Source organism: Argopecten irradians, chromosome 7 (assembly GCF_041381155.1).
Source record: "Argopecten irradians isolate NY chromosome 7, Ai_NY, whole genome shotgun sequence".
Taxonomy (NCBI): Eukaryota; Metazoa; Mollusca; class Bivalvia; order Pectinida; family Pectinidae; genus Argopecten; species Argopecten irradians.
The window spans coordinates 28,145,812-28,165,706 of record NC_091140.1 but is presented as its reverse complement, the minus strand read 5'-3'; the positions used below and the strand labels follow the sequence as shown (position 1 = coordinate 28,165,706).

Sequence of the window (19,895 nt, the reverse complement as noted above, 5' to 3'; positions counted from 1 at the left end):
CATGATTGGATATGCTCGGGTTTCCACTACTCTCATTGGCTAATACATGGTCACATGATGTCCAATATATAGCATATTGACTATATGTTTTCATTTTTAGAATTTTTTATAACGCCTTAGTAAAATCTAAAAAAAATATCTTCGGACATCGCACTCGATAATTATTTAATTCTACCAAGGCGTTATAATACCATATGGACCGAATCAAAGGTCCATAACTGATAAATGTTGTGTAACATTAAATGTTTGTGGATACATTCTTTGGTGGTGTCAAAATCATTTGTGGATTGTAATATTCTTTATTTACATATCAGACAGTGATTCCATCAATTTGTATAAAAGAAATTGCGCTTTTTATAAGTCCCACATCAAAAACGAACGCAACTAGAGTTTCTACACAAAGCACATGTCATGTTACACACTACGTAAGCAGATTGCGTGTATGTTGGGAATGTCACTTTATGATCCGAGTGAAAACACAACTTGTTACTTAGTTATAGCATGTTCTTTACGAAACATCCTGCTTTTCAATAGAGTCTTACTCACTAAACACAAGTCGTAACCTGAAAGACAATTTTTTTAAAAAGTGTCTCGTCATTCACTAATTTGAGTTACATACCATTTTTCGGAGAGCGACAAGTGTCCATACCATGCATTTCTTTTATTAACTAATGTCATTTCGTGAATTGGTTGCTTATATCATCTTTTTCCAATGCGTTATGCGTTCTACAGTAGGTGGTCTGTGCGGTAAAATTGATGGCTTAAAAACAGATATCCTAGGAGATTCACGTACTAGACAGCTATCATGCTCAGTTTCTGTCGACGAGGCATTTTAGCTCCAGTTTGAAGCATAGGTTAAGCAAGATCGATGATTGGCTGATTGTCATATAACGAAATGCATTAGTGATTACTATATGTTTTGATACACGAAACATTGATAAACTATCGGAAAACACACAAGTTCAACGGGGAAAATGTTATGATTTATACATCTAGTAAACTCAATGTTCAGAAATATTATGTTCGACATGCAATATTCTCTAAAAAGCGTGACTCTCCGATGAAATATATTGATTATAAAGTGAAAGTTAACCTCTCATATGTTTGCTTTTCACTAATATATCTCTAAGTCTTGCGTATTCTTGTGTAACATTTTGCTGACACCATGATACGATATGAACGTTCAAAATAACTTAATGCAAACTGCGTTGTCAATATGCCTAGTCTAGGCACGATCCTGTCTTGCTCACCTTATAAGAGATAAAAACAGTGTGTTTCTTTGTATGATATGAAGAAAAAAGATCTGCCAATCATATAGTCAGATTTAGTATGAAAACAAATAAAACTTAACTATATTCTCGTAAATCGCTAAATTAAACTCTCCAGAACATACCGACTTTTACAGTATTACATAATATCTAAGCATCTCGCCAAATATATCGAAGTCACCAGTTGGTACCACATCTCACCTTTAAACCATGTCTTATAAAATGAATTATTTAAATTTTATGATATCAGGATTGTCATATATGACTTTTTTTGGAATAGCAGATACTGTGAAAAAAATGATGCAAATAATTTGGTTTGACCAAGATCATCTAAGGACTGGCCAGATTTAAGAGGCGAAGAAAAACTGGAGTACTAGGAGCAAAACCAGTGACCCATGGTCAGGTCATGACGACTGCCTCATGTGGATTCGAACTCGCGATTCTTTAGTTGTAAGGGCATATCTTAAAGCTGACAATGCAAGTTAAAAAATATACTTTTGAGATTAAAACAATTTTGCAGTTTTTTTTTCGAAATTCGTTTCTGAGACAGGCCCTCGTGTTACTAAGGACGGGCAGACGAAATGTTTTGAACACTGCTTGGATACAATACGCCTACCGACCCCTATATAAAGCGCGTGAATCGACACACGTGTACTAGTCTCAGTCATGTACATATACACCTAGCAGTTGTCCACTGTGTATCATTTACTAAAACATAAACAAAACCCTTGCCTGTAACTATGTGACATGTAACCTCATCTAGGCTGTCATTTAGATGTCTCACAAATTTCCACACAAATGAATAGAAATCCTAATAATAATTCATCCACATATCTCCACGTATACTATCGTACCCGATGTACTCGACTGGCCACGTGCACGTGCCCACCTGTCCCGAACAAGTGACGTTTCCATATATAAACTACCGAAGGCGCACACGTGTACATGTGCGTGTAATATCTAATGTATATTGCGAAGTTAGTGTTTTAATAGCTCGTATTTGACATATTGTGGAATCTAGCTGACAAAATTTCTTCAATGAAACCTTGTCAGGTGAACGCAGTGTTCTTTTTTAGTTTGACAATGTTACCTGCTATTAGAATTTCCGACTTTGTTTACGTTATAATCAAAATGGATCCCGCAGGTGGAAAGAAGGTATGGATTCATCCATTACTTTTTATTCAAATATATATAGACCTTGACCGTACTAACCATTTTATTCTTATGGCACGGCCTCAGGTTACACGTAAATACGTCTTGAGTATATAGTACAGTAGATCTAGAGCAGTCAGGTGTTAGCTTTGTCAGCTTTAAACACTCAATCATAACAGATGTGACGCGGAAAAAGCTTCAAACATGTAAACAAAATAATAAGTATAAACTCCAATTAGAGGGTTGTATAATGGTTTATTAAGGCACATGTTCTAGTTGTATAACAACATTCTCCATCAGCCGATGACCTTAATTACAACAAATTTAACCTTAGGTTTTACCCAATACCTTGACCTTTAATCTAGGCTTGACCCGAGTAATTTACGTTGACCTAGATTAAAACCAAGGGCATGATAGTAATGGTAACATCGGAACCATTAAATTCATTATATACATTGGTGATTTTGAAACAGGCTGTTGTACATAGTGATCACCGGAAAAATTGATTATGTTTCAATTTTGCTATATACAGTCAAGGGTGGGCAGACTTAACAATGATTAATGTCAATATTATAAGATGACCTGACTTTTTAAAGAAAAGGAGGAGTGTCAATTTGGGCCCTCTGATGGCCATGACCGATAAGCATTTTTTTGTTTACAAATACTCGGGGTTTTGGACATCATGATATGACATATGATGAAGGTTAGGTCGGAGTTATTTTAGAAATGATAGTTCTACTGAACTTTTGATTAGCAAGGAAGATTTTGATCATAGGCGAACCTCACTAAAATTATGACTTGCAAAGAATGATACAATCAATAAACAGAAATGCAGAGTTGTCTTGTCAGATATCCTCATAGAAAACAAATTGATATCACTATATAGTGTTATAACACTATATAAAGTGTTATCAGAAAATAACAGCAATGTAAGATTTTGACAGATCACAGATACAACAGCATGCATGCTTTACTGTAAGCCAACTTTTATTCGCGTGCGATTTACTTCCGCGAATTTCGGGATTCAAGTCAATGCATTTCGCGGAAATGTATCTCCGCGAATTAATATCTACACCATCTATATATTGAAAGGAATTATTATTCAATTGTTAAATCTGTGAACAATAATCTTCGCGAACTTGTTCTGAAATGGAAATCGCGAAATTTAATACCCGAGAAAGAATGTTGGTTTGCAGTAATTGTAGTATTTCATATGTATATAAATAATATTTATAATATGATTGTGTATAAGTAGACTCCTTCATTGTCATAATATTCTGATACACAAATCCTGTATACGTACACATTTCAATAAAAAATCTTAAATAGAGTTTTATTTTACGATTGTTGGTATAATTTTGTTTGATGATTACCATTTAGGCCTAACATGAGTATCACTGTTTTTCATTTGGGTTTCCTTGAAAAACAATGCTGACAAAGTTAAAAACGCATGTCAAAAAAATTCACCTCCAGATTATTATTGTTATTTTTTTTTTTTCTTTTTTTTTTTTGCAATTTCATTTCAAATGCTCCTTTTATATCAGTCTTTGTTTCGAAAGCTGCGTAAGCTTGTATATTTAGGTTTGATTTCGCTATCTCGAATTTAGAGTTAACAATTTATATGCCAAAATATGTATCTTTAGAAAATTTTGTCGATGAAGATCCACAAACATTCTTAGGATACCAATATTCGTGAGTGAATTGAAATTTAAATATAAACAACATTTTTCAATGTCAAAATAAACAGAAGCATGTAATGTAGAAATGGTAGATAAGCATAATACTAAGTCTAACAGCAAAATATCATTGCAATCGCTTGTACTGACCAATTTTGCATTGACTAGAAATACTGACAATAAAATCTATGTTATACAGTAGCCAATTATATTCTTGGATCAAGACAAACAATGGAATATAAAAATGAAAAATACACAAATATGCACTCACATTATAGCAGTACTGGAAATTCTTTTTAAAATGCACAGCATTCTTCCTTTAATGGTTTTCATTTACAAACACATTCAGCCATACATCACCCTCGATATTCCCGGAGTTATTATCACTGTCGTTTTCCCCATTCCTGGACTATGTTTAAGTAAAACTGAAGGCATTTGAGTAATCACAGCCTATAAAGTCTTCATTTGAAGATCATTTAGAGAAAAACGCCCAACTTCAAAGTTCAGTCAATTACAGCATATCATAATTCCATCCTTTTGATGTACATCGAAGGACCAAACAATCTATTTCATCTGTGGTCGTAGCCTCGCACACAGCTTCGACTAAATATAGGAGTTGATATAAGGACAGTGTTATAATAGCGTCTAAATATCGAGGATGGCCACATAGTTATAAGAACAAACGAGTTGTTGTTTAATCTGGTAAAGTTGTTTTAAATAGTATTTGTGTAAGATAATTTTGGCTTATGTATCAGACATCAGCTAGGGGTTAAACTAAAATTTGCATAATCTGTTCTGGTCATTTTGAAATTAATTGTTTTATTAATCTCCAGTTTTCAAAGATAAATGACACTGCATTGAATTTAACACATAAATGGCAATTAAACATCTTCCATCATGAATTTAGCTATTGAAAATATTGATATTAATAAACAAAATCTATTCCAGACAGAAAAATTTTATCGCAGCCGTGGATGTAAAGGTTGCTTTCTAAATCACAATACAAATAATAGGACCTGTAAGGTTTCTTTCTAAATCACAATACAAATCATTGGACCTTTAAGGTTTCTTTCTAAATCACAATACAAATCATAGGACCTGTAAGGTTTCTTTCTAAATCACAATACAAATCATTGGACCTTTAAGGTTTCTTTCTAAATCACAATACAAATCATAGGACCTGTAAGGTTTCTTTCTAAATCACAATACAAATCATAGGACCTGTAAGGTTTCTTTCTAAATCACAATACAAATCATAGGACCTGTAAGGTTTCTTTCTAAATCACAATACAAATCATAGGACCTGTACGGTTGCTTTCTAGATTACAATACAAATCATAGGACCTGTAAGGTTTCTTTCTAAATCACAATACAAATCATAGGACCTGTAAGGTTTCTTTCTAAATCACAATACAAATCATAGGACCTGTAAGGTTTCTTTCTAAATCACAATACAAATCATAGGACTTGTAAGGTTTCTTTCTAAATCACAATACAAATCATAGGACTTGTAAGGTTTCTTTCTAAATCATAATACAAATCATAGGACTTGTAAGGTTTCTTTCGGAAACTATATCGGTTTAGTATACGAAGGCACCCTTAACTAAATCTTAATTTATTTATGAAACAAAGGATGAGAAATTTCTATTTTTTTCTTCAGAGTTTAATATTAGCAAGCTTGTAGGAAACGTATGCTAAGTATAAGTAATTGAAGAATAAGCTAAATCACAAAGTTCATACTATTAAGTATACTTCCGTATCAAACGTCTTAAATTTTTATCATCATAATGTTTTCAGAAAAAATGAAAGATACTCAACCGCCGACAGAGCGTGAATGATACCCCTCATTTGAACAATCATTGGTGTTTAATCGTGTAACTATATGTCTAATTAACACAAAGAGTAATTTAAAATAACTTTTTTTGCTTTCGTTGCATGCGCAATAAGTACTGCATTTTATATAGGACATAGTGCCAGATTTTTTAAGAATGCAATTAATTATTTTTGATAATTTTATCTTGAAGTAAAATTAGAAGCTCAAAGTTTTCAATGGTGGTAATGATATAAAGTAAGTAACTTTTGTAACCGAAGAAGAAAACTAAATCGTCCTCTCCTGTTATTGATAGAGAAAACTACCATTTGTAAGCGATGGAGCATCTTTAAATCAAGATACTACCTAACTTTGTTGAATGGATTCTCAAAAGAAACCCTTTGGCTTTGTAATTGAAAGAAAATTTGGTATAAACAGCTGGTTTATATTATTCCTTATCTTACTTCTCACAAAGATCCAAATCGCTTCACGTTACAGCATTTCTAATCATTCCAGTCAATTTTAAAAATTCAACTTCTAGAACGATGCTCTATGACCAATACACATATTTAACGAGATCATAAAAGGGTGACTATAATATTGGTTGCATGCAGGTTTTGTGAGAGCAGTTTCTTTTGTCTAATCAAGCAAATTAAGTTCCAGCTTGCATTCCCTGAGTGCAATTACACAAGAAAGACTACGAGTGAATATAATATTAGAATCAGAAATTTCAACCATCAATCGTATTCTTTCATTTAAATAGATGGGTTTTTTCAAACGTGTTCGAGTATTTACTTTTAATTCTAAAGTTGGATATATGAGATCGTACAAATAAAATATCACAAATATGTAAAAATATGAAGTAATCGTGACCGTTAAATTTGCTATTCGTTTTTTGCTGAACATATTTTTGTAAAAGGAAAATGGTGTCCTAAATTAATTTTATGCAGTGATTTTTTTTAAAATCCCGCACTCTGTTACATTTATAAGTGATATTACGGATGTTATGTAATCATTAGTTTTCAAGTCAGTTTCGAGTCTCAGCATGTTCATGTTTGCAGTATCAGAATGTGGAAAGACAATAAAGGGCGTAGTCATTTTTTCGAGTACAGTTTAGCATTTTAAGATGGTAACACAAATGTATCTCATCATTGCACAATCGAAGCTTCAACGTATAAAAATAATGGTGCCATAGCTCTGAAACCGCTCAATAAATCCTTACTTAAACAATTCTCTTTCATTCCGTGTGATACAATTCAAATTAACAATACTGTAAAATTGCTTAATTTCGCGGGAGAAACTTTCCCAATATTTCTAATATTCAATGTTCTACCATATAACTTGTCCATCATTCTGTCCATTTTTTTCGCGAGCATTTAGGTTCGCGAAAATAAAGTTGACCATAAATCACAACATCTTCCCTGCTCCGCAAATGATATTAGTTACACAGATTGTTAGTGACCTAATACGGAAAAAATATTGGGTCTATAATAAACTTTTATCGGGCGAGGCAAAGCCGAGCCTGATACATGTTTATTTTAGACCCAAATTTTTTCCGTATTAGGTCACTAACAAACTGTATAACGAATTTATCTCGTCGAAGACCCTTTCCATAAAGCAACTGCAAAATGCAATATGTACCGAGTATGAAAACCAAAACGACCCAAAACTTAAGCAGTTTTCACCCCATTGAATGATTAGAATGCGTTGTCATAGTCCATTTCTGTTAAACATAATCTAAAAAAAGTGTTGCCGATTTCGGTTGGCTTTGAAAGTGGTCTTCAGCGCGCTATCATTCAAACATTTTCTCCATCTCTTTGAGTGCCGTCATCGCGAAGTGCAACTTGACCGCCAACTTGTTGCTAATGACGTCATGGGCAAAGAACGATGACTCTATCGTCCAAACCTAATCCGATTTCTACTAATCTGGTACGACTATATATTGGAAATCACGTGACGTCATTTTAACCAACAGGAATACAAATTTCTTGTCTGAGGCGGGATAAAAGCAAATATACAGTATTGAATTTTACATATGATATTCAGCATGTTAATTATGAATCAGTTATAATCAGCAGTTATTCTATCATTCACATATATCCGAGTTATCTTTTATACATAAAAATAATAGGGGTTGAAGTAATAATTATCATTATAATAATGAATATTATTTTTAAATTCAATATCAATCGTATGCATTTTACAATATGGGAAGCTAGTAAAATGATAAATATACATTGTCTATATCATTTCGTACCTCGCTGTAGATGCAATATGCTCTGACTTTACCACCAGATACACGTATCTACATATTCAAATTTTGGCCATATTTATGAAATTTAAATAAAACACACTCGGTAAATACAGCAAAATAACAGCACAAATCATGTGTTCGTATTCCAAGTTTTAGATTTAAAAGTTATGTCAACACATTTTGTCAGTAGTCAAATATCATTTATCATATTCAACCTCATCACTTATCACAATTTCTTCAATAGCGTCACATATCCTGGACCGGTAATACACGTCATCAAATACACTCCACATTTATACAAGTACATGTGTACTGAAAACACTACTTCTCACGAAGAACTACTCCCAGCGGTTGTGTACACATTTCTCTCCAATGCTTAGTGTACGTGAAAGAACCGTACGAACCTCGTCGTCTTTACTACTCGTCTCAGCAGCGTTATTTCCTACATGGTTACCAGAACTGTGGATATTGTTCTCCTCACGTTCCTCGATTGGCTAAATAATTATAAAAAACACTTATATTAAAGACCTATTCTTTTGTACTTGGTTACAGTGTATGAAAGCAATGTTTGCAATTATCAAACCAAATATGACAAAGTAATTTTACGAAATCTGGTTGTTAAATGACTACACATGTCATATATATATATATATACCTTATTATAAAACCTACAGCATTGTATGATACATTTGAATTCAAGAAACAATAACATTGATTTTGAACTTGTGCAAGCGTTATAGCTCAAATCTATTACAATATGGACCCGTTTTAGAAATCTATTTATACCTTCTTATTTTTAGCCCTTGCTTTGTAATACAGCATTTCTCCTAGGAACACGACGATAGATAGTACAATGCCCCCGAGTAAAACGATAAACATTCCGGAAGCAACGTTGATTTCTATGGCTTTACTATTGGCACTCTGACGTGGATCCGGACAATTTGGCCGTCGCCACCATCTGCAGGAGATACAAGAATCTCTTTATATACAATGTGGTTTCTTATAGATAAACAAAAAAAATATTACCACGACGATATTGCTAAAGATTGGTCAATAAAGGCCTACAGAAAGGTATCCAGGCGTTGGCTTGAATATGAACCTGTTTCAATCATATTGCTATATTAATTAAATAGTCTATCGAAAAAAAGAATACCATAGCATCGGCAATTGCACCGGCTATATCAAAACTGATTTGGTCTTATATAAAAGTATTATTCCATTTTCTTGTTGTAAAGCAAACTATCATAAATTAATCTAAATTGAATTTAGAGTAAAGAAAAATAAGCAAGATAAATATCATTTTATGGTATTGAACGTTTCTATGGTTGCTGTGTGGTTGGTAATGTATAGTTAAATCATATTGTGTTTAAAAAAAGTTTTCATGATAGCAGGTGAATGCTTCATTGAACAAAATGCATGTACATATAGATTTAAGAAGTGTGATGATTACCTGGTAATATTTTGCTTGGAATATCTACACGTGTACTATTGCTGCATCATGGAGCCAATTGCATCGGTATGTATCGTTACACTATTTCACCGAATTAATTTCCTAATTTTATGGAAAAAATATGTCAGAACGAAAAATTCCTTTTCCTGGAATATTGTATGACAGCAACCGATCGAACACGAACTGGTTTAACTTAATTTTTGTAACATTTCCCTCCACTACTGCGACTAGGGTTTACAAGATTATATCTGTTTTGTTAAGTTGAGTGAAACTTTAATAGGGCCGATAGAGTGTTTCTTTCATGTCAAATCACAACCATCAGACATTAAATAGCGAGGTGTAATCTACAGCAGACGTTAATGACAAGAGATGACGGCTGATATCAAGGTTAAATAGCGAAAGTCTGACACGACCTAATTCACAACTGAGATGACCGAGGTTATCACAATACCGCAATTAACTCAGCTAATGTTTACTTGAACCTCAAATATGGTATCTAGCCGAACGATTAAAATATAGGTCAGACATATTTTCCTTCATAGAAAGAGATCTTATCTATAACCATTATTTCACATGTTGGAAACAGAAAATTACAGCTTTTCTACCACTACTGCTTATGTAAAAAATAAGTTTGAATTTACTACATGACATTTTTTTCTCATTTTCAAAAGTTTCTATAGAAAAAAAGTATTTTCATTCGGCGATTTTAAGTCTGGCTTACTATTTTAAACTTTGGTCACATTTGGTGTTTTACACAGTGAGAATACTTGAACGAGAATAAACGATGTTATCTTCATCTTTCTTTGAATACATTCCCATTGTTACATAATAAAAAATGTATTTGCAAATACACAAATTTCTTAATGAGGAACCTTTCAAAATTAATTGATTGACTGTTTTCTTAATGGTGACCCACCTACTGTATTTGAGGAACATAAGTATAAATATTTCGAAGTTAAGTACCTGGTTTCTCAGGGTTCCGTTTTTTGGCAAATACTTTTTGATTAAATAAATAATTCATTATTTGTATTTCAAAGTAAAGTATAGAGATTTTCAGGGTTCCGTCCTTTGGCAAATACTCCTTTTATTAAATAGATAATAATTATTGTAATTTAATGGCAAGCAACCCGCTTCCAGCAGAGTTGTCTTAAAGTGAATAATATGGGAAAGATGTGAAATATGTTTTTTATAGATAAGTGTTTTATTCTCTCGGTCAGACATATCAAAATGTACGATACACAAGATTCTTTAGCCAAAGCAAGCTGTAAGACATATAATTCCTACCGCTACATGGCGGATATATGCAAAAGGCCTATTTTCCACGTAGTGGATTATAATATTCTCCCCTAAGTTTTCGCCATGTTTTCTTCTATGGAAGCTATCGGCAAACTATCATCGGAATATCACAATTAACAAGGCCAAATGAGAATTCTTGTATAATCGAAAAAAGATAGAGATGAATAATAAATGATATCTATCACAACCATGAGATATGTGTCAATTTTTAAAATTTATCACTTTTCGTGAAGTGCATCTGATCACCTGAATGTCAAACCATAATAAAAGTCTAAACCTATTAAGCACTATCGTACGAGGTATTTCCTTCTTCATCTGTGATATGAGTATCATTTGTCCCTTTTCATGAAAAAAGTGATCTCCCAAGCGCTATAGCCATCAAGACGTAAAACGCATTATTAACCGTTGCCATTTCAAATGCATAAACCTGAACCCCTAACGAAATCTTTTGAGAGCACGTCTCAGAAATGTTCCATCATCGCGTTTCCTAAATCGTGTCTAATCGAGTTTGCAACGAATCGATATTATCAGGGGTAAATTGATATATGAAATCAGATCGGTAAATTAATCTACTGATATGTCTTAATGCACATGGGTGCAGTTTGTTCATACTTACTTCCCTTCCAAACGATATAAGATACCGTCGTCATTCAGCTTTAACGTTGCCCAGGACAGTCTTTCAGTGTAAATGGAATCCTTCTGTGTAGCTATCCCATAACCTTTTAAATCGAATGGGCTCCCTATTTCTGTGAGTCCGCAATCATTTGCTATGTGATGTCTCACTACAGGCGAATCCCACAGGAAGGCATATTTCTCTCTTAAAACTCGATCGAATCCATTTTCAACTCTTCTCACCATAGATTCCTTCGAGAGCAAGTGCATATGGGCCCACATCTTTGCATAATGCGATATATTTGTATGTTTAAAGAAATTTTCTATCTGACTACCGTCCACTGTGCCGTAGTCATAATCAGTCTGATCGGCTAAGTCAGCTGCCGAGTCAATAGGGATATGTGCATTGGAAATAGTTAAAAATGCAGCTAAATTAGCAGTATATATAGAAATTATAATTAGAGAGAAAAACCACCATGACGCACTCACAATCCTACTAGATATCCCAGTGGGCGAACCTGTTAAATTTCCACGTAGTATGGTTCCCCAGATGTACCAGAAACTTTCTCTTAAGTTGTGCATAAACTTTGATTTTTTGTCGTTGTTTACACGACTCGTAGCAAACAGCACTAGAGCTGTAGTCACAAAGCACAGAAATATAGCTATCCACACGAATTTTGAAAGTGGGGATAAAAACTGAAACGGTGACAAGCCTCTGTCTGGCTTTTTCACCACCACACTCGTTCCTTTCGTCATGAACGGCTTGGTAAAATCCACCGCCATAGACCTCTTCGGGGTAATTTGGAATGGTGCTAGAGCGATGTCCGCCTCCTGAAAAATGAATATTCTTAAAGTTAAATTTTAATAAAATATTTTGTATTGGATTTTCGATTTAAATGCAAATTTCAAAAAATAAGATTTGCGTATAATACTTTAAAATGCAAAACGGTTTTGAAGGAATTTAATTATCATAATTTAAGAAAAATATATAATGGTTGATGATATACTAAAAATATAATTAATAGAACATTTAATATCAACATTAGTTGAAATACAAATTTGTAACTGTCACATTTTGCAGTACATTTATGATGCACGAGGCAAAACAAATTAAACTGTACGTGCTTTAACAGCATTATAACAATTGAAACGATCCCAATTTGATTCGCCATTTGCAACAACAAATGAAAACAATGAAACACAAACTCTCGTTTTGATATCTATTGAATGATTCTTCAAATTACCTTTTCGAACAACACTCTGACCATCCCTGTCCACCCATGGGTCTTTAAACTGCCAAATTTGCCGTCTGGGACTAGTGTCAGATTGTAAGTAAAATCCAGTAGTTTGGCCATTTCCTCTAGAACGCTGACACAGAACCCTTCCAGATGTTCATTCAGGTTGTATATAGGGTGCGAGAGCGGAGTATCATTCTTCCATTGGATAAACGGAGGTTCCTGAAGGAAAAATGAAGAATAGAGACAACATATTAAATTTAATATTACGTCCGTTATATTTCGCCTTTTTTGAGAGACGTTGGCGATACTATACATTTGTTAATTGCCTTACGATATGATGAACCTCGCAAACTATATTAAGTTGTTCGCAAATTGAACATGATTTACAATATACATCCGATTGCTGTGTTGACTATGTTTACTGTCAATATGCCCAGATTTTATTCATAAATTTTTATTTGAAATCAAACAACATAAACAAATGTTGACACAATCAAGCACTAGACAACAACACATTAAGATCTGACAACGACAAAAATGCATTGGATTTGGAAAGACTTGCCCGTCAATAATGGGACGATGTTTACATGTATGAGGGCACGTGTTTAGTTGGGATATGCGTATAAAAAGAGTTGCATTGTAATTTTAAAAACAAATTATACATTTTGCATCTTAAATCTAAAATTACAACGGTGATAACCATGAAAAAGTTATTTCCATGCAAAAATTAAATATGAAAAAATAATTGTTTTTTTCTCGGAGATTGTTTTTCTTGTTATTGATTCCTGTATCATTAACTTTTATTTATGTTTCTTATAACAAAAGTATTTTATATCACAAAGGTCATTTAATTGATTTCGATTTGCAGGAATTTTGCTTTGATGTTCCTGACCAAGTATTTTTTTTGAGTTTAAAGTGAATCATTGAAGAAATTTACTTAATTGCAAATATAGGTAAATATGTTCAATGGGTTGTGCTGTGCAAATAAAAAAAAAAAATCTAGAAAATGGGGTTATCATACTGGTGTATTTTTATTGTTTGATACTTACCGAGGGATAATTTGTGTAGTGTATTGTGTAAGTCGTCATATTTCTGTAGTACAAAACTCGAATCATCATCACCTCGTGTTAAAATCAGGCTCAACCAATAAAATACGGCGTCATATGATGCTAAGACATTTCTCCTCATCTAACGTCGTATTTCATTGGTTGAACTCAGAAATGCAAATAAGTCTGCGATTGTGCAGACTCGGTGATACATGCAGTAAGAATATACAATTGTAAATCAAACCAAGTGTGCATTTCACATGTCTTTGTTTTTTGTTTGTTTCTTGTTATTTAAACTGTAGCGAACAATTTCATGAGCGGTAATTGGCTACCAGTATCCGAATATGTAATTGTTCTAAAATTGGTCTCGTTCACATTTATTTAACTATTCAATAGAATGCAAAACATGTTTTATTTTGTTTATAGAAATATAATCTTTATAAGTTTATAAGTATGTCAATAGAATATCTGTCGTAATATTTTATGTATATATTCTTTCTCAATATATCTGAGTTATCCTTCTCTTCAATAAAAATGCATGTATAAAGCTCCCAAATATAGATAATGATAACACAAGAAGCGACACAAACATATACCAAAACAACCAACATACTTAAGAACAAACAAAGAGAAAGACGTAAGCAAATGACGAAATGTTATACTTTGGATAAACATTGAGAGAATGGTATTTATTTTGATAAATAATGATAAATTTGATAATAATACAAAATATGATAGTAAACACATATATAAAAAAACCCCCCCCCCCCAAAAAAAAAAAAAAAAAAAAAAAAGAAAGTTATCAATTCCCAATTTCGTGTCTCGTCTTCTCACATAACATTCACAGTATATCTTAATTTTTGACAAGTTAGTTTTAGGTCTTTGTAGATATTTGTTGCCAAACAATTTATGATATTTAATGTTAAAAGCGATATTGCTATCAAAGGTATATAAGTTCAATTTATGAATTTTTAACATTCCCATCCCCTTGTAATAAATGAAATATTCATGTTATCAGTAAATCAAGCCTCCAAAAACGTCAGAACGTATCATGATGATTTATTCACCATATATATGAAATAATTCGCTTTCATAATCTACCAGGCTTTAGTTTGGAATTTTTATATCTGAACTTTCCTCCAAATGTAATTAAGTGAAGGTAAGTAACCTAGATTCCTACCTATCTTAGGGCTTATTGGCTTAGCAGCCATTATTATACCTGGCTTATTGGCTTAGCAGTTTTATATTGCTTGAGGTCGGAGAAATACTTTTGAAAATATATGTATTACTGACGTCAGCATTTTCACTTACGATAATGGTTGTAATTCGTAGTGGCTCACTGCCGAAGATATCGTCACCCATTCGCATCACACTATCGTATGACTTAGATGGCTCGATCCTCTGTTGCATGGTATCCTTCAGACTTCTCCATGTTCCTGACTGAAATAAAGTGTTCTGTAAATTTTTGAAGAAAAGAAAACAGAAAAGAAGCATCAGTACACAAAACATAGGCGCAGACACATGCGCAGACGTACACATATACAAGTGAGGCTCACAAGTAACGCACAAATTGAGGTTTAAGTAATCAATTTCAATGTTTAAAGTCTCATCAAGACGAAACACTTAGGCGTGTATAGTCTTGAAAATAGATGTTTTCTATCTTTGCATATGATTTAGTTAGATCCCTTGCGGGTAGGTATCCATAATGACGTCATATATTTTGTGAGCGGAATTCGTTTTTCCTGCAAAGTATGACGTAACAATTGCAAACACATGACATCACAATTAATGCCTACTCACAAAGGCTTATAACTCTGTAATATGCAAATACTAAATAAGGAAAATGCAATCCTAATTTTAAAATATTGAAAAGGAATGAATAGAAGGTCTGAGGGCTTTATTACTGAAGATGTTTCACTTTGAGTTTTTTGTATGTTTATACTCGAAACCACTTAATATTCTCATATACAATAATGTACATATTTGGTTTCATGGGTACTTTCATCATATTCTTGAATACAAAACTTCATAATGAAAAGCTCTTACTCATTATCATACATACATCTGTAACATTAATAAACTATTCACAAAACAATTCGTGGATTCGCGTGTCTCGCGGAACGTATACTTTTAGTCACCCAGAGCGTCACTTGTGATAATAACTGGTTAATATGGTTTTTATCATATTGCTGCTCATTTTCAAGAGTATGTATATCTTCAAGCATGCTTCATGAACAATGTTTGATGTAAAAAAAAAAGTTTGCTTTAATATGAAAAAAAAAATTCGTTTCCGCTTTTTCTTTTTCGTTTATTTTTAATACTTCGAATCTGGATTGTTTTTTTCTCGTGAAAATAAGCAACTCAGTTAACACAAAGTCTATAATTTACATATAGACATATAAAGCAGATATATTAGAACAAACTGCACTACATCTGGCGTGAATAGTCATAGCCCGCTACAGTATGGCTCACAGCCTCATATCTAAGTGGTTTTTAGAATAAATTAGTATCTGTTCCACAAAAGATGAGACGAGTGTATTCCAAAAGACAGTGAAGATTCCAAAACAAGAATGCTGGAGGATGCTTATGACTTCAGAATAATAACATTATGATTATTATCCAAAGGCATAATGTTAATTAATTACATGGTTAAAGTGACGTCATATTGTGTATGGGTTCACACTACAAAATCAAAGATCAATGTGACGTCATAATCTGACTTAATGACGTAACATCAAACACCTTTTGGAAATCACTGTCTCAATGAAATAGTTATCAAAGTCAGATTGAAGTTAGAAGATCGGAAATTGCTGCTACTCTACAAGTGGCCACACATCTTTAAAAGGTAAAGGAGATTTTTGGTTTCTTAAAAGTAGGTATGTTAAGTATAAATTGACTGAATTTAATGTTAAAATCCAAAAACTAAAGAATTAGAAATGCGAAATCATATTGTCGCTTTGGATATTGTCATGAAAGCAATATTTTTCTATAACTGTTATATTGTTTTTATCATTGTTTAATGTAGCTATATATGTATAGGATAAATTGTGTAATGAATTCATTATTACACTTATTATCCAGCATCATATCAAAACAAAAATGTGTTTCAAAATGAATTTGAAACTAATTGTCGCAACAATATGGATGCTTTGAAGGCGATCTACATGTTAATCGGTAGAGAAAGGGGAGTGGTAACATGCTCTATTTCATCCTCGATATTCTAGGGGTTATTATCAATGTCATAATATCCACCTTTGAAATATATCATTGCAACCGTGCAGGCTCTGTATGCGACCGTTGATGCAATAAGTAGTTCTCCATAAAATGTTTTTTGTAGGCCTGTGATGTTTTTCTCCAGAACTGCCTTTAGTTTGGCTGTGATATATTCCAAGGGTGAATATTACAACAGTGATAGTAACCCTTGGGGTATTGAGGAAGGTTTTACTTTAAAGGGGATATTTAGTTGAAAATGTATGAGAGAAGAGAGGTGAAAGACTACTACTACTGCAGAATAGCCGATACTATTTTGTTGGAAATATAAAAAATTGAGAAAAAACAATGCAAACAAAATTGTCTTTTCACTGAGATATTTTTCAACTTATAGAATGACATGTAGGCAATGGAGAAAGAAACATGATGAACGATTTCTAGAAAAAAAAACCAACATTATTTTCCTAGAATTTCCAATGATAAAGGAAAACAACAAAAAAATTGAAAAAAAGTTACGATTTCAACAGTAATCGATAAAATGTAAAATCGAAATTACAAACAAACAATCATGTTGAATATTCGTTAATTAATATTCGCTATGTCAAATTATTGTTTTAAAACATACCCTAAACAATACAAGCTTTGTATGATCATGGTTTCCAGGTTAAGTCAATAAATAAGATCAATTAGAGGTAAAAAAAAAAGAAAAAGAAAAAAAACCCAAAAAATTGATAAGAGAGAAAGAATAAAAGTAGAGAAACAAAAGAGAATATTTTTTTCGGTGTGTTTAAAAAACGGTTAAGTATAAAGTTTATATATGAGGTGGCTTATTGAGGTTATCCGTGCTCTGTTAAACCAGAAGTATTCAAACTTTATTAAAATTGATAATTCAGTATCAATAAAAACTAAATGGAAAACAATCGTCTATTGTTCGACCTATTTGGATCAAATTGTTTACAATTTATACCTTAAGTAGATAATTAGTTGAGCAATATTTCAAAACAAAACAAAATAAAATTATTAACTGAAATAACATATATTATAAATTCTAGTTTAATCTATGATGTTTTAGGCAACATTGCAAATTTATCTTTTAACATTTTTAATATTCATATTTTCTTTTAAATTATAAATACACGTATATATATGCTTAAAATTGTTTGTTGTACGGTTAGTTGAAGCAACTATCGTATTGATGCAAATCATGCCACACTTTAAAAACAATGGCTTCTTATGGGTGGATAATCATGCCACGACATTAACGCAACTGCAGGCTGTGCATCACGTCACGTGACAAACCCATAAAAATTACATTAACGTTTATTTTTAAAAAATTCAGTGTTGTAGGTAAACGATTACGCTAATAATTATCACAGCGACTTGTGCGTTTAAAATATACAAGAAAAAATTCTGAATAAAAAAATGTGTAACGTAAAAACAGACGTTTTCTGTGTAATATGAACAAATTATCGCATCCTTAATCCGATTCTACATAGAAAAAAAATCAAGCAATCGGTCTTACCTGGTAATCTGATTCATTGGTCTCCATAAAGAAAAGGTGGATTATATTTATTTTTAATCTACTTATTTTTAAACTAGAAATTGACGTGTAGTTTTGCAAAGCTTCAAAAAACTAGGTGCAACACTACTATTAATATTGATTTATACATGATTTTTAGATATTGATGGTGGGTTTACTTTCTATATTCATAAATGTAGATATAAACATATATTGGCGATTCGACATAATCACATTTTCCAAAGTCTTATACTACATGTATCGTCTACATATGTGTTAATGTCACAATTTCAAAACTCACTGTGCCATTCTTCAGAGTTGCCAGCGTAGACATTCTGAGAAATGTCTCCTTTCTCTTCCCAGCCTTTGTGAACTCTACATGGCCAGTGCATCCGTCGATAGTTATCTGAAAAACAATTAAGAAGAACGATGAATACCCAGCATTTACAAAAAATAAATACGTTAAATAGTTAATTACAAATCTTCCAGTGTGGCATAGTGGTATGTATTTTTATTTTTCTTGTTTGGTGAGTTGAGGTATACATCTATTAAGCTACGTTTAAATAAAATATCAAAGAGAGATAAAAAAAGTTATTTTACAATCTTAAAGATCAGAATCTTCCCGTAGACCTGCATGTAGTAATATTTTAGTGAGGATTAGTTTCCATTCTGCAAAAAGGTTCCTTGATTTCCAGAAACATGTAACTTCCGAGTCATAATGGATCTAAGATTTAGTGGACCAATCTCTAATGTGACAAATACACGACGACGTGAGCGAATAAAGTTTATATTTTGATTGGGTGATACGTATAACATATGTGAACTTTAGTCCAGGTGACCGCTATGAATACATGCTATTCTGTAAGGTTCTAGGAAAACTTAGCATGCATTAGCAAACGAGTGATTTATATTTAGTAAAAGACAGGTGCAGTTTTTCCAGGTAAGCTTTTGTATAAGTGTGATAAAAACTACTATTAAAAAATCTAAAAAAAAACTGTCGTGTTAATATAAAAGAACAGAATGTTTCAATTCTACCAAATAAAATAATTCAAATATGAATATTCGACGGACAACCAAGAAAAAAGTTTTAACATAATAGTGTTTTATGATAATGACTTTATATTATTATGACAAGAACAGCATCTAACAGTAATAAAAATCAAATGTTTTCAACCATAACAGCATCTAACATTGGTTACAGAAACAGTCCAAGCCCGTACATGAATGTACTTATTGAAATATCAAACGAGTTGCAGATAAAACTATGTCTTATAATTAAATTGCATTATTGAAGAATTGATAATAATAAAAAATCGTTTGACTATTTTTTAATAGTTTCAAAACAGATCAAACATTTTAAGTGG

The 19,895-nt window shown here is 32.4% G+C and overlaps 1 protein-coding gene across 7 annotated transcripts in view; it reads right to left on the bottom strand.

The window, feature by feature from the left end:
• Positions 1–2,655: 2,655 nt before the first annotated feature.
• The window catches only part of LOC138328044 (glutamate receptor ionotropic, kainate 2-like), a 67,785-nt gene continuing 50,545 nt past the window's right edge, over positions 2,656–19,895 (bottom strand). For 2 of the 7 annotated variants that reach the window (XM_069274632.1, XM_069274635.1), the window contains 7 exons: positions 18,833–18,937; positions 18,535–18,555; positions 15,114–15,257; positions 12,763–12,975; positions 11,523–12,349; positions 8,947–9,118; positions 2,656–8,654 (listed from right to left, as the gene is read on the bottom strand). In XM_069274632.1, the coding sequence (XP_069130733.1) occupies positions 8,499–8,654; positions 8,947–9,118; positions 11,523–12,349; positions 12,763–12,975; positions 15,114–15,257; positions 18,535–18,555; positions 18,833–18,937 (1,638 nt within the window). In that variant the 3' untranslated portion in view covers positions 2,656–8,498. The remainder of the gene's footprint in view (positions 8,655–8,946; positions 9,119–11,522; positions 12,350–12,762; positions 12,976–15,113; positions 15,258–18,534; positions 18,556–18,832; positions 18,938–19,895) is intronic. The other 5 variants (XM_069274634.1, XM_069274637.1, XM_069274636.1 and 2 more) reach the window with 3 other exon arrangements.